This window comes from Gorilla gorilla, chromosome 13 (assembly GCF_029281585.2).
Source record: "Gorilla gorilla gorilla isolate KB3781 chromosome 13, NHGRI_mGorGor1-v2.1_pri, whole genome shotgun sequence".
NCBI classification, from domain to species: Eukaryota; Metazoa; Chordata; class Mammalia; order Primates; family Hominidae; genus Gorilla; species Gorilla gorilla.
Window position 1 is genome coordinate 95,455,715 of NC_073237.2, and position 16,502 is coordinate 95,472,216.

The 16,502-nt window shown below is 37.6% G+C and overlaps 1 protein-coding gene across 2 annotated transcripts in view; it reads left to right on the top strand.

The window, feature by feature from the left end:
- TGFBR1 (transforming growth factor beta receptor 1) overlaps nucleotides 1-16,158 on the top strand; it is a 48,879-nt gene extending 32,721 nt beyond the window's left edge. For both annotated transcript variants that reach the window (XM_055350044.2, XM_031014730.3), the window contains exons 4-9: nucleotides 338-568; nucleotides 5,000-5,167; nucleotides 7,191-7,347; nucleotides 8,953-9,077; nucleotides 10,122-10,252; nucleotides 11,653-16,158. In XM_055350044.2, the coding sequence (XP_055206019.1) occupies nucleotides 338-568; nucleotides 5,000-5,167; nucleotides 7,191-7,347; nucleotides 8,953-9,077; nucleotides 10,122-10,252; nucleotides 11,653-11,778 (938 nt within the window). In that variant the 3' untranslated portion in view covers nucleotides 11,779-16,158. The remainder of the gene's footprint in view (nucleotides 1-337; nucleotides 569-4,999; nucleotides 5,168-7,190; nucleotides 7,348-8,952; nucleotides 9,078-10,121; nucleotides 10,253-11,652) is intronic.
- Nucleotides 16,159-16,502: the final 344 nt, after the last annotated feature.

The window sequence follows — 16,502 nt, forward strand, 5'->3', positions numbered from 1 at the left end:
TCCCTAAAAATGTGTCATTCATTTCCCTCTACCTTTGCCTGCACATTCTTCCTGCCTAACCACCGTACTTAAGGGATAGTCAAAATTCAACTTACTTTTACAAAGCCTACCTTGACCCTCTAGCAGGAGTTTCTGGATTCTTTTATTATATTTATTATCTTATTTTCCTTTTTTAATTAGTTATTTTATTGCAAATATAATATCTCCCCAGTGAGATAAATTCCTAAAGGGATAGCTTAAAGTGTCAGTTTTCTGGGTCACTCATTAGTGCCTATCATGATGTTTGAAACATGTAATATTGTTGATTGTGTTGAGTACTATTTATTTTTACCTTTAGGTTTACCATTGCTTGTTCAGAGAACAATTGCGAGAACTATTGTGTTACAAGAAAGCATTGGCAAAGGTCGATTTGGAGAAGTTTGGAGAGGAAAGTGGCGGGGAGAAGAAGTTGCTGTTAAGATATTCTCCTCTAGAGAAGAACGTTCGTGGTTCCGTGAGGCAGAGATTTATCAAACTGTAATGTTACGTCATGAAAACATCCTGGGATTTATAGCAGCAGACAATAAAGGTCTGTAACATTTGCTTTTCCTTATGTTATATATAACAAGATCTCTTTAAGTCTTTACAGATATGGTGACTAACCATCATCAAAGCAGATGAGACATAGATGTCTGTCATGTAGATTAGACCCATTAAGTCGAATACAATATATTAGTAACTTTTAGAACTAGGAACTTCTTAAAGATTTTCTTGACTCTTGATAGCATTCCTAAAATCTCTTAATGTTTTATAAAATATAAAAGAGCTATTTTAAAAAGCCATGTACTTTGTTGGTTTAGTTTAGGGCAGTTAGTTATTGAGAGTACTCATGATATAGAAAAGATATATAAACTTGCTCAAAATTTTGAGAATAGGGCTCAGATAGCTGTTTCCTTTTAATCTCTTCCTGACCAGTAGGATGTTTCAATATCGTATATTGACCTTATTAATGGGGAGAGTAAAAATAACTTGTCAGTGTTCTGAGTTGCCAAGGGCTAAATAGATGAATCTTCTGGCAAACTCAAAGAAATAAATTGTTTCTTCAACCACCCTGCCATTGGTAACTGTACGGACACTTTTCTGCCTATCATGCTGGTGCCTGAGGTCCAGCGTCGGGTCAGATGCTGAAGAAGGAAGGAAGCCTGTCAGCAGGGAGTCAGAATGAGTGGGGACTGCAAGCAGTGACCTTAGACTGTGCTGCTGCCACTTTCTTAGCTTCCGTTAATACCTTTATGCCCATGATTCCTACTTTTTTTTTTTTTTTTGAGATGGAATCTCGCTCTGTAGCCAGGCTGGAGTACAGTGGTGCAATCTCGGCTCACTGCAGCCTCTGCCTCCTGGGTTCAAGTGGTTCTCCTGCCTCAGCTTCTCGAGTAGCTGGGACTACAGGTGTGCACCACCATGCCCAGCTAATGTTTGTATTTTTAGTAGAGATGGGGTTTCACCATGTTGGCCAGGATGGTCTCCATCTCTTGACCTCCCAAAGTGCTGGGATTACAGGCATGAGCCACTGTGCCCAGCCCCCACGATTCCTATTTTTACTGCCTCTGTCAGAGACTTGTGTTTCAGCTCCACTCTTGTCATCCCTACCCCTGAATCAAATGTATTTCCCAGCTTTCCTATTAAAAAAAAAAAAATGCTGTCATTATCTCTTAGCTTGGCCAGACCTGTAGTCATCTTTTTCCTTCTCCCACCTTCCATTTACTTCAGCAATATTTATTTATTCAAATATTAACAGTGTTTAACCTCAGTTGGTAATTGTGGGTGATTTTTATTATTTTTCTTTTAGCTTCTCTGAGTTTTCAAATTTATTTACAAGCATGTACTGCTTGTTTTTGTTGTTGACTTTTATTTGTAGAAAATTTCCAATATGTAGAAAAGCGGAGTAGTTACAGTGATCCCTCATTGTCCAACTTCAACAGTTGTCAGGTCACTGCCAATCATAATTGATGTCTGATCCCACCTACTCTGCCCTAACTGTGTTATTTGAAGCTGGTCCCAGACAATATGTTTTCATCTGTAAACACTTATAAAATGTAATTTGTGTCTTCAAATGATGAGGAAATGTTTTTATGAAACAACCACACTACCCTTGTCAATTTTTTAAATGTTATCAAATATCCAGTTAGGTTCAATTCTATAATTGTCTCCTATTAAAAAAATTGTTTATTCAAATTATGATTCTAAGTCCACACATTATATTTAGTTGATATTTCTCTTATGTGTCTTAAAATTTAGGTCCCCCCTTCATCTTTTTTCTCCTCTCGCAGCTTATTTGTTGAAGAAATTGGATTGTTTATCCTGAAGGGCCTATCACATTCTGGATTTTGCTGTTGCATTTCCTTAGTGTCTCTTAACTTGTTCTTCTATCTTTTCTAAAAACTGGTAGCTAGATTTAGAAGCGAAACCTAATTGGAGTTTTATTGGTTTTCTCAAAATACATACTAAGGATATTATATACATCCTATTGTATCATATGTGGAGGTATATAGTGTTTGATTAAGACAGGGGCAGTGATGTATATGATGGATGTAGGTAGCGATTATCAGTGGCACCTGACAATGCAATACCTCTTAAGTTAAAAACAAAACAGGCCGGGCACAGTGGCTCACGCCTGTAATCCCAGCACTTTGGGAAGGCAAGGTGGGTAGATCATGAGGTCAAGAGTTCAAGACCAGCCTGGCCAAGATGATGAAACCCCATCTCTACTAAAAATACAAAAAAATTAGCCAGGCATGGTGGCAGGTGCCTGTAATCCCAGCTACTTGGGAAGCTAAGGCAGAGAATTGCTTGAACCTGGGAGGTGGAGGTTGCAGTCAGAGCTGAGATCGCACCACTGCACTCCAGCCTGGGCGACACAGGGAGACGCTGTCTCAAAAAAAAAAAAACAACAACAACAAAACAAAACAAAACAAAAAATAGTAATCAGTCTGACCAAATCCTTAGTTCTCATTTTCGTTTCTGCCTTTAACACCATTTATTTCCTCCCCCGACTCTTAAAACAACCTTTTCTTTATTTACTGTGTTTGATGACCCTAGACTTTCCTTGTTCCTTCTTACTTCTTCGTAGTTGTCTTTGTTTTCTCAACTCTTACTCTTCTCACTGGTTCATATGAAGGTACTGATTTTATAAATGGTAATTTCTTCCTTAAGAACATAGCCACATTCATGGTTTTAAACTCTACCATGTTGGCAACTCAAATCTCCATTTGAAAGCTTAAACCTCACCCAGGGTCTGGATTTTGTCACATTCCAAGTTACAAACACAGCAGCACAAAATGTTGGTGAGTCTGTGCCCTGAACTTCTAACCAGGCTGATGCTGTCATCTGGTGGTCACCATGGGAACTAGCTGACCCTACTGGCTCTTCCCTACTCCCCTTCTTTCTTCTTTGTCAGGGGTTAATGTACTTTCTCTGAGCCTAGCCCCTCCACCACAGTTCCTTTATCTTCTCCTGATTTAGTTAATTCCAACCCCGGCAGCCCTTTATATTTATGGCCCCTTACATATAACCTTCCTTCTGTCTTGTCCGTAACCTGCGGTTTCCCTTTCTTCCATCTGCCTGTCTTCCACTTTGTTTCTTGTATTTGTGAGTTTTTCAAAATTCAGTAATGGTTAAGAGGCATGCAAATAAGCTAGTGATGTGCCTATATCAAGGAAAAGCAAGGGTGCGAGTTTGGTCAGAATCAGTTTTATAAAGTTCATGAAGAACAAATTAATACTAAGTCCTTTTAAATGTACCCAGAAATCTCCTCCAGAACCTTCTGAAAATTTTCTATTCCTTTCTTAATCTCTTCTAATCAGAGTTGGTTTTCTTCTTCAACCAAATACCTTCAAAATAGAAGCTGTTTCATGTCAATATGGATTTTTTCTTTTGTTTTACAACCAGCAGGGAAAGAAAGAGCACAGTTTATGTACTTCTTACCTAAAGAATCTAGTATCTGTTTTTTAAATCTTAACAGTCTTAAAAAGTAAGACGTTATTCTTGTATAAAAGGAGAAACAGGCTCCTTGTCAGTAACAGGCAGGCCGTGGATTCCAACCAGGTCAGAATGACTCTAAGCGTCCATCTTTTACTGGATTGTGCTGTCTCCTAATGTTGTAAAGCTTTTTTTCTTCATGGCTTAATTAAGTATGTGGTTTTTCAGCTACTTCTAGGTTAAATTAGATTGTCGTGGACCAGTCTAGCTTAGGAGCCTAGCTAGTGTCTTTACCATTATTCCTATGAGAAAACATGTTTTAAACTCGTGTTTTGGCTTACAGAGGAAATTTTGGAACCCACGTTCCTCGTTGTTTGAGTTTAGTCCCAGCTTTTCCAGTTTTGCTCCTGACATTTCAGTTCCTATTTCAGCTTCCCCATGTGTTAGAGGTATCACTATTTCTGTTTTTCTAAGCTAGCAACCTTGGAATCATAATCATCTTGTCTTGCGTCTTTGTGAACTGTGTACACAATCTGTCACTAAAGCTTGTCATTTCTTGTTGAAATTCACTTTCAGTTTTGTCCCATACTCTTCCATTCCCACTGTGGCCACACTGGTCTCTGGAGACTTCTCACCTCCTTGCTTCCTTCTCTGTTCCCCTCCTTTTTTTTAACCTTCTCTCCTTCCAGGAACAGCCACTGAGCACCCAACCCGACCCAGAGATTTTTCTAGGCACTTAAGAGTGCCAGCTCTGATACTAATTATCTGTGAAGACTCAAAAAAGTCACCATCTTTGTCTCTTAAATGGGATTAATTATACTTGCCTTATCTCAAGAAGAGGGGCTTACTCTGAGGAACTAAAGGATGTGTACATAAAAGTATAAAACAAACAATGTAGAAGAAAATGTGAAGGAAATACAGACTTACGGTGGCATTATATTGCAGTGTGTGACTCAGGATTGAGAGTAAAAAGTAATAACCATTGAACAAATAAATCATAAATGGTCTGCAGCCCAACCGAAATGTTAATTCTGTTTTACAGACAATGGTACTTGGACTCAGCTCTGGTTGGTGTCAGATTATCATGAGCATGGATCCCTTTTTGATTACTTAAACAGATACACAGTTACTGTGGAAGGAATGATAAAACTTGCTCTGTCCACGGCGAGCGGTCTTGCCCATCTTCACATGGAGATTGTTGGTACCCAAGGTAATTCTATAAGCAGTTCTATTATTTAAGCTTTAAATTTTCGTGAATAATGTCTATGAAAATAGAAGGTGGAGGCCGGGCCTGGTGGCTCATGCCTATAATCCCAGCACTTTGGGAGGCTGAGGTGGGCAGATCGCCTGATCTCAGGAGTTCATGGCCAGCCTGGGCAACATGACAAAACCCCATCTCTACCAACATACAAAAAATTAGTCGGGCATGGTGGCATGCACCTGTAGTCCCAGCTACTCAGGGGGCTGAGGTAGGAGGATTACCTGAGCCTGGGAGGTCGAAGCTGCAGTGAGCAGACATCATGCCACTGCACTCCCACCTGGGTAATAGAGAGAGACCCTGTCTCAGAAAAAAAAAAAAAAAAGAAAACAGTAGGTGGCCTAACTGGAGATATTTAAAACAAATTTTTTAGATGAGAACATTTTATCTTTCAGTTCAAAATTTCAGGTAGAGCTAGGAATCTGGAAATTTGTTTAGAGATTCTCTAGTCGTTGTAACAAAACTGTGATTTTTTTTTTGAGTTCTTAAAAGTAGCATTCAATCTTATGATTTTTGAGGATCTCAGTTTTAGAATTCAGGTCCAAGTGAATATATTTTTATGTATAGTATCAAATGAAATGTGAAAGTGCTTTGTAAACATCAACATGCTATGTAACTGTTATCTGGCCATCTAATAATTATATTTGACCTTGAGATAAGGAGACTGCATGAGATAGTTTTACAGTTGAAAAATTAAATACTAAGTTTTAGTTATGACATCTGTATGCTATAGTTTTTGTACCATGTGGGATTTCAGATGCCAGTATATCTCTCTGCTCTAGCAGTTGTCCACTTGCAACCCAATGGCTCCCCCACTCCCCACTTACAGCATAAGTGCTAGTTCACATCTTAGCTCCATCTTTGTAGTTATTATTATTATTGATTGTAACAGTTTTATTGAGTTATAATTCACATCATAAAGTTCACCCACTTAAAGTGTAAAATTCAGTGGTTTTTAGAATACTCAGAGTTGTACAGCCAACAAACACTACAGTCAATTTTAGAATATCTTCACTCCAAAGAGAAACCCTGTAGCCACTAGCAGTCACTCCCCTTTCCTCCCAAACTCCTTAGCCCTAGGCAACAACTGCTCCTTTTTGTCTATAGATTTGCTTATTCTGCATATTTTATATAAATGAATCATACAATATGTGGCCTTTTGTGACTGGCTTCTTTCACTTAGCATGTTTTCAAAGTTCATTTATGTTGTAGCATGTATGAGTACTTCAGTCATTTTGATGGCTAAGTAATACTTCAGTGTATGGATATGCCATATGTCATGTATCCGTTCGTTGATGGACATTTGGTTTGTTTCTTTTGGCCATTGTAGCTAATGCTGCAGTGAACATTTGTGTACAAGTTGTATGTAGTTTCATGTTTTCAGTTATCTTGGGTATATACCTAGGAGTTGAATTACTGTATCATATGATAACTCTATTTAATGGTTTGGAGAACTGCCATACTGTTTTCTTAAAGTGCCTGAACCATTTTACATTCCTGCCAGCAGTGTATGAAGGTTCCAAGTTTTCCACATTATAATTATTATTTTTAATAACATTTTCTAGTGGTTAGCATCAAAGATAATATACTTAATACTGAGTACATTGCGGTTGATAGGGAAGTGATGATCTACATGCTTGGTTCCTGGGCTGCTGGAATATCAGTCTATGGCTAAGTTTCTTAAAAAGAATTCATAAGGCACCAACAGATAAACTGATAACTTTTTTTTTGCCCCAGTCTTTGAGTTGTTCATCTTTTAAAGCATGTTATTGTCCACATTTTCTTTAAAGAAATATAATTTCAGTGACTTTTGGTGTAGTGATTCACTTGAGTTTAATAATGCCGTAAGTATTGTAGGTCATGTGGGCTGAAATGCTTTGATAATTTGGGTTGGGAGAAGAGACTTGAACCTAAAGATGTGAGTTGTGATTGGTATTACCTTTTAAGCAGTCATGTTTAATTTTTGATTCTTTAGGAAAGCCAGCCATTGCTCATAGAGACTTGAAATCAAAGAATATCTTGGTAAAGAAGAATGGAACTTGCTGTATTGCAGACTTAGGACTGGCAGTAAGACATGATTCAGCCACAGATACCATTGATATTGCTCCAAACCACAGAGTGGGAACAAAAAGGTATACTTTTGAACAACTATATTTAATATCTTCTGAAATCACCTTTTTTCCCTTCTCTTTCATATATACATATCGTTGCTGAAACTCAGCTTAAACTTGCACTTTATTAGATTGCCAACAGGTAAGATCTCATGGTCTTGCCTGCTCTGAAGCCAAAGTTACCTGACTTAAAAAGATGCCTGCTGATGAAAGGTTGCCCTTCCAGAAAATATCATTAGGCATGTTAATTATAATAACAGTAGTAACTAACGTTTATAGGGCACCTACTATGTGCCAGTCGTCTAATAGGTCTTTTACGTATATTACCTCATTTAATCCCTCCTCAAATACTGTGCAGTAGCTAGCCCTGCTATTTTCATATTTCAGTTCCTAAAAATATGCCTTTCTTGCTTTCTTAGAACTTTTGCACATGCTGTCTCCTGGAGCATACTTTACCCTACTGTTTCTCAGCCTCATACCCACCTTTCCTATAGGAAGTTTTTTCTGGTCCTCAAAAATCTTAGGAGTCCCTGCCAGGGACTGTCATAGCACACTGAACTGGGACCATTGAGGCACTTATGCATTATGTTGTAACTGTTTATTTATTTGCCTATATAGTCTATTAGGTGCAAGTTGCTTGAGAGCAGCCTTGTATTCCCAGCATCCATCACAGTGCCTAATACATGGTAGATCCTCAGTAGATATTTGTTGAGTCCATGAGTCTTCAAAAGAACTTAATTAGGTAGGTGTTATTACCCTTTAATTCACAGATGAGGAAACCACCTTGAGGAGGTTAAATAATATGGCCAGCTTCATGTGGATGATAAGCCGAAGAGCTGAGATTTGAACCTGGGCATTTCTGACCCAAACCCCTTATCACATGCTGTCACAGCATTTCTTCAAACTACTGCCTTGGCCTTGGCCTTGGCCTTGGAGACAGCCGGAGAGCCAGCAGCATTAGTCTATTCAAATTGCATGTGTAATTTTGAGATTTCTGGATTCCCTGGGGACTCTCAATTTTCCCATCCAAGTACTAACCAGGCCCGACCCTGCTTAGCTTCCAAGATCAGACGAGATCGGGCGCATTTAGGGTGGTATGGCCGCAGATGACTCTCAATTCTCAACCAGCTAAGGGGTCCTCGTCAGTGGTTGCTGTAGGTCTCTGTGGGTCCTGACCCATAATTTTGGTAGGTTTTTGAAGCTTCAGTATGAGGACTGGCATTCTTTTGTATCTATTATTTTTTTCCCTGGAGTATATTCGTGCCCTTCCTTTCATCCTCAGTGAGAAGACTTCTAAATTAAAATGCATGGTTTCTACCTAGTACGTGTATAGGTGGTGTACATTCGGACACCTTTAACAGTCACAATTGTTATGTATGTCTTTCATTGGAAACCAAGATCATGAGGCAGATAGCGTGAAACTGCTATTTTAGCATTTTGTGGGATTTAGTTGACATCATTAATGTGCAAACCAGTGTGGATATTTAATATTTTTCTTGAGTCTAATATTTGTTATGTAATATTGTGTACATATGTCTATGTATAGAGAAATGTCTGAATGGATGTTCATCCAAATGTGGCAGTAAGGGGATGATTTTCAAAGTTCTTTTTGCAAATTTTTTTTAGGTACATGGCCCCTGAAGTTCTCGATGATTCCATAAATATGAAACATTTTGAATCCTTCAAACGTGCTGACATCTATGCAATGGGCTTAGTATTCTGGGAAATTGCTCGACGATGTTCCATTGGTGGTAAATTGCTCTCCTCTCCCCCAATAGTTTGTCATGAGCAGAAGTTGTTCAAGAATTGTCTTCTTTTTTAATTGAATGAAATTATGTACAGTCCATTATCTGAAACAGGATGTCACCGAGTGCCAGAGAAAACAAAGGCGATGAAACCTTTGGGAGGGGACAGTGCCATGGTGTGCACATGCACAGCTCTAGCCTAGTTTATTCTCTTCCTGTTTCCATTTGAATCTGGAGACTCATCAGAACCCAACCCCTTGTTATATTGGAATATAGTTCTTTAGGATGGACAGCTGCTTGAGAGGCTCACCTAGGAAGCTGTTTCTAGCATGTACCTGGGTGTCAAACTTATTTTTTTTCTTTGAGATTGTGGTTATTTTCTCCAACTTGATAGTTACAGATTACATACACAGAATACAATTATGTTACCATTGTGTTGTTTTCTAGAGTTAGTTTGTTTTAACTTCTAGCTTTTTAGATGGAGTACTTTTAATGTTTACTCAGGAAACAGTCTCTTAGGCTTGGGGACCTAGACTTGGCTGAGACCTAGTGCCTTAGGTTTTTGAAGCAGTGAGGGACAGAGTATTTCTCTGTATTGTAGTAAATAGGATATATTATTGACAGATGCAAATAGAGAAAGGGACTTGGCACCTTAAACTTGCCTCATAAGATTCAAGTCTCACTGATAGGGTATATATATCCCTGTGCAAGTGAGAGTCTGTGCACTTACAGAATAGAATCTCATTTGCTGCACAATAGGGTTCTAGGGGAAAATGTCAATCTGGTCATCATAGCTCATAGTTTACTGTCATTTCAAATAGGCTTTATTGATCTCATGGCAATACTTAGTTTCAAGGTGTGGGTGGAATATCAACTCAGGGAAGTGGCTTGTGGATACAGATGTGGATGAGATAGAGAAAGCTGTAATCTCTGTTCCACATACCTACTTTAGTAATGAAACACTGTAATAGGTCTCTCAGGTGATCTTTTAATGCCTTGGCATTAGCTGAATAAATTCATCAAAATTTAATTTTTTTTAAACTGATACAGGAATTCATGAAGATTACCAGCTGCCTTATTATGATCTTGTACCTTCTGACCCATCAGTTGAAGAAATGAGAAAAGTTGTTTGTGAACAGAAGTTAAGGCCAAATATTCCAAACAGATGGCAGAGCTGTGAAGTGAGTATTTCTTTTTGATGTTAGGCAATTTTCTAAACTGCTTCTGCTTAGTAAGCAAAAGTTTGCTACTTTTCTTTAAGGAAAACTTTTCTTTAAGAATTTTCTTTTTCATAGCAGTCAAACCAATGTGTAAAAACAGAATAATTTGGTTTTCATATTCAATTGTAAGCACATTGAAAGGGCCATGGAACATTTGCAGTGGCCTTTAGTGTATCAGAACATAGTTCAGATCTGCCAGGCGAACTAAGGCACATATTTTTAATTGAATGCCTCCCTTCAGCCAGGGCAACCCAGAATACTAGACAGTTACTGGACATGAATGAGGAGACCTGTATTCTAGACCAGCCTGGCTACCATTTCAAGGGTCTGACTTTGAACAAATCACTTCAGTTCTCTGGACTTTAATATCCCTTTGTAAGGTGAGGAACTCAGATAAGGTGATTACAAAGGTGTTTCAAATGATTTTCTGTTTTATTCATCTGATTGCCCAGATAACCATTAACCAGGAATTTAGGGAAAATGCTTTTTTCCAGCAGTATCTGAGCTTCTCAACCTCAGCTCTAACAAAAAGTTTTAGAAATGTTTTTGTAATTGTAAATTTAAAGATTCGTAAGATGAATTTTATTTAACCTCTCCTTAATTGCTAGCTGTTACTATTATAATATTGGTGAAGCAGGGCATATTCCTCCAGGTTTGAAGATTTGTAGCTTAAAAAGGCTATAAAAAGCTGTTCAGTTCAGTAGTTGATTTTACGTCTTAAACTATTGTAGGACTCAGTAGAACCTCTGATAAGCAAGAGAGCTTGCTACCTCCAACAAAATCACGTCTCCAGGCCCAAATAAATAAAATGTATTTCAGCATGCTTAAGGAATTTGCATGTGACATAGTTTAGTAAATGAGAGTGCTGCTAGATTTTGTCTTTTAGAAATTTGATCTACTTGGGAGGCTGAAGTGGGAGGATTGCTGGAGCCTTGGGAGGTCAAGGCTGCAGTGAGCTGAGGGCATGCCATTGCATTCCACTTTGGGCGGCAGAGTGAGACCCTGTCTCAAAAAAAAAAAAAAAAAGAAAGAAAAATTTGATGTGAATACTTCAAAGTACAAACTTAAAATTTCGGTGTGAGGTCAGATTTCTTCTTTGCTTTGCCCAGCTCTGGTTTAGGATTCGGCCTTTTCAGGTTTGCTAAGTGAGTCACTCTTTGTCCACCTGCTTTCCAGCACTGGCACCAGTACCCTATTGATGGAAATTTATGTAATTTCTACTCATTTGCTATTACAAATAATGCTTAAACAATAACAAGTGTATATGTCATTTAAAAAGAAAATTTACACGTAAAAATTCTTATCCAGACCAATGGAAAATGGTGCATGCATTAATTTTTTTTTTTTATATTTTCTTGTAGGCCTTGAGAGTAATGGCTAAAATTATGAGAGAATGTTGGTATGCCAATGGAGCAGCTAGGCTTACAGCATTGCGGATTAAGAAAACATTATCACAACTCAGTCAACAGGAAGGCATCAAAATGTAATTCTACAGCTTTGCCTGAACTCTCCTTTTTTCTTCAGATCTGCTCCTGGGTTTTAATTTGGGAGGTCAATTGTTCTACCTCACTGAGAGGGAACAGAAGGATGTTGCTTCCTTTTGCAGCAGTGTAATAAAGTCAATTAAAAACTTCCCAGGATTTCTTTGGACCCAGGAAACAGCCATGTGGGTCCTTTCTGTGCACTATGAACGCTTCTTTCCCAGGACAGAAAATGTTGTGTAGTCTACCTTTATTTTTTATTAACAAAACTTGTTTTTTAAAAAGATGATTGCTGGTCTTAACTTTAGGTAACTCTGCTGTGCTGGAGATCATCTTTAAGGGCAAAGGAGTTGGATTGCTGAATTATAATGAAACATGTCTTATTACTAAAGAAAGTGATTTACTCCTGGTTAGTACATTCTCAGAGGATTCTGAACCACTAGAGTTTCCTTGATTCAGACTTTGAATGTACTGTTCTATAGTTTTTCAGGATCTTAAAACTAACACTTATAAAACTCTTATCTTGAGTCTAAAAATGACCTCATATAGTAGTGAGGAACATAATTTATGCAATTGTATTTTGTATACTATTATTGTTCTTTCACTTATTCAGAACATTACATGCCTTCAAAATGGGATTGTACTATACCAGTAAGTGCCACTTCTGTGTCTTTCTAATGGAAATGAGTAGAATTGCTGAAAGTGTCTATGTTAAAACCTATAGTGTTTGAATTCAAAAAGCTTATTTATCTGGGTAACCCAAACTTTCTCTGTTTTGTTTTTTGGAAGGGTTTTTGTGGTATGTCATTTGGTATTATATTTTGAAAATGCCTTTCTCCTACCAAAATGTGCTTAAGCCACTAAAGAAATGAAGTGGCATTAATTAGTAAATTGTTAGCATGGTCATGTTTGAATATTCTCACATCAAGCTTTTGCATTTTAATTGTGTTGTCTATACTTTTAAAAAATCAAGTGGCACTCTAGATGCTTATAGTACTTTAATATTTGTAGCATACAGACTAATTTTTCTAAAAGGGAAAGTTTGTCTAGCTGCTTGTGAAAAGTTATGTGGTATTCTGTAAGCCATTTTTTTCTTTATCTGTTCAAAGACAGTGTTATTTTTTTAAGACATGAATTACATTTAAAATTAGAATATGGTTAATATTAAATAATAGGCCTTTTTCTAGGAAGGCGAAGGTAGTTAATAATTTGAATAGATAACAGATGTGCAAGAAAGTCACATTTGTTATGTATGTAGGAGTAAACGTTCGGTGGATCCTCTGTCTTTGTAACTGAGGTTAGAGCTAGTGTGGTTTTGAGGTCTCACTACACTTTGAGGAAGGCAGCTTTTAATTCAGTGTTTCCTTATGTGTGCGTACATTGCAACTGCTTACTTTACATGTAATTTATGTAATGCATTCAGTGCACCCTTGTTACTTGGGAGAGGTGGTAGCTAAAGAACATTCTGAGTATAGGTTTTTCTCCATTTACAGATGTCTTTGGTTAAATATTGAAAGCAAACTTGTCATGGTCTTACATTAAGTTGAAACTAGCTTATAATAACTGGTTTTTACTTCCAATGCTATGAAGTCTCTGCAGGGCTTTTACAGTTTTCGAAGTCCTTTTATCACTGTGATCTTATTCTGAGGGGAGAAAAAACTATCATAGCTGTGAGGCAAGACTTCGACTTTATAGTGCTATCAGTTCCCCGATACAGGGTCAGAGTAACCCATACAGTATTTTGGTCAGGAAGAGAAAGTGGCCATTTACACTGAATGAGTTGCATTCTGATAATGTCTTATCTCTTATACGTAGAATAAATTTGAAAGACTATTTGATCTTAAAACCAAAGTAATTTTAGAATGAGTGACATATTACATAGGAATTTAGTGTCAATTTCATGTGTTTAAAAACATCATGGGAAAAATGCTTAGAGGTTACTATTTTGACTACAAAGTTGAGTTTTTTTCTGTAGTTACCATAATTTCATTGAAGCAAATGAATGAGTTTGAGAGGTTTGTTTTTATAGTTGTGTTGTATTACTTGTTTAATAATAATCTCTAATTCTGTGATCAGGTACTTTTTTTGTGGGGTTTTTTTGTTTTTTGTTTTTTGTTTGGGCCATTTCTAAGCCTACCAGAACTGCTTTATGAAATCCAGGGGACCAATGCATTTTATCACTAAAACTATTTTTATATAATTTTAAGAATATACCAAAAGTTGTCTGATTTAAAGTTGTAATACATGATTTCTCACTTTCATGTAAGGTTATCCACTTTTGCTGAAGATATTTTTTATTGAATCAAAGATTGAGTTACAATTATACTTTTCTTACCTAAGTGGATAAAATGTACTTTTGATGAATCAGGGAATTTTTTTAAAGTTGTAGTTTAGTTCTAAATTGACTTTACGTATTACTGCAGTTAATTCCTTTTTTGGCTAGGGATGGTTTGATAAACCACAATTGGCTGATATTGAAAATGAAAGAAAAGGTGGGATGGATCATGATTACTGTCGATAACTGCAGATAAATTTGATTAGAGTAATAATTTTGTCGTTTAAAAACACAGTTGTTTATACTGCCCATCGTAGGGTGCTCACCTTCCAAGATTCAACGTGGCTAAAACATCTTCTGGTAAATTGTGCGTCCATATTCATTTTGTCAGTAGCCAGGAGAAATGGGGATGGGGGAAATACGACTTAGTGGGGCATAGACATCCCTGATCCATCCTTTCTGTCTCCAGCTGTTTCTTGCAACCTGCTCTCCTGCTTGCTGGTCCCTGACACAGAGACCATTGCCTCCCCCACAGCCTTTTGACTGAAGAGCTGCTCTGGAGACCTAGAGTAAAATGGCTGATGGAAGTTGTGGGACCCACTTCCATTTCCTTCAGTCATTAGAGGTGGAAGGGAGGGGTCTCCAAGTTTGGAGATTGAGCAGATGAGGCTTGGGATGCTCCTGCTTTGACTTCAGCCATGGATGAGGAGTGGGATGGCAGCAAGGTGGCTCCTGTGGCGGTGGAGTTGTGCCAGAAACAGTGGCCAGTTGTATCTCCTATAAGACAGGGTAAAGTCCGAAGAGCTGAGCCTGTAATTCTGCTGTAATAATGATAGTGCTCAAGAAGTGCCTTGAGTTGGTGTACAGTGCCATGGCCATCAAGAATCCCAGATTTCAGGTTTTATTACAAAATGTAAGTGGTCACTTGGCGATTTTGTAGTACATGCATGAGTTACCTTTTTTCTCTATGTCTGAGAACTGTCAGATTAAAACAAGATGGCAAAGAGATCGTTAGAGTGCACAACAAAATCACTATCCCATTAAGACACATCATCAAAAGCTTATTTTTATTCTTGCACTGGAAGAATCGTAAGTCAACTGTTTCTTGACCATGGCAGTGTTCTGGCTCCAAATGGTAGTGATTCCAAATAATGGTTCTGTCAACACTTTGGCAGAAAATGCCAACTCAGATATTTTGAGATACTAAGGATTATCTTTGGACATGTACTGCAGCTTCTTGTCTCTGTTTTGGATTACTGGAATACCCATGGGCCCTCTCAAGATTGCTGGACTTCTAGGACATTATGATGATTGTCAGTACATTAAACTTTTCAATCCCATTATGCAATCTTGTTTGTAAATGTAAACTTTTAAAAATACGGTTAATAACATTCAACCTGTTTATTACAACTTAAAAGGAACTTCAGTGAATTTGTTTTTATTTTTTAACAAGATTTGTGAACTGAATATCATGAACCATGTTTTGATACCCCTTTTTCACGTTGTGCCAACGGAATGGGGTGTTTGATATTTCTTCATATGTTAAGGAGATGCTTCAAAATGTCAATTGCTTTAAACTTAAATTACCTCTCAAGAGACCAAGGTACATTTACCTCATTGTGTATATAATGTTTAATATTTGTCAGAGCATTCTCCAGGTTTGCAGTTTTATTTCTATAAAGTATGGGTATTATGTTGCTCAGTTACTCAAATGGTACTGTATTGTTTATATTTGTACCCCAAATAACATCATCTGTACTTTGTGTTTTCTGTATTGTATTTGTGCAGGATTCTTTAGGCTTTATCAGTGTAATCTCTGCCCTTTAAGATATGTACAGAAAATGTCCATATAAATTTCCATTTAAGTCGAATGATACTGAGAAGCCTGTAAAGAGGAGAAAAAAACATAAGCTGTGTTTCCCCATAAGTTTTTTTAAATTGTATATTGTATTTGTAGTAATATTCCAAAAGAATGTAAATAGGAAATAGAAGAGTGATGCTTATGTTAAGTCCTAACACTACAGTAGAAGAATGGAAGCAGTGCAAATAAATTACATTTTTCCCAAGTGCCAGTGGCATATTTTAAAATAAAGTGTATATGTTGGAATGAGTCATGCCATATGTAGTTGCTGTAGATGGCAACTAGAACCTTTGAGTTACAAGAGTCTTTAGAAGTTTTCTAACCCTGCCTAGTGCAAGTTACAGTATTATAGTATGTTCGGGGAGTGCCCTCCCGTCTGCAGGTGTGTCTCTGTGCCTGGGGGCTTTTCTCCACATGCTTAGGGGTGTGGGTCTTCCAGTGGGGCATGATGGACCCGTCTACAGGTGATCTCTGTTGCCTTTGGGTCAGCACATTTGTTAGTCTCCTGGGGGTGAAAACTTGGCTTACAAGAGAACTGGAAAAATGATGAGATGTGGTCCCCAAACCCTTGATTGACTCTGGGGAGGGGCTTTG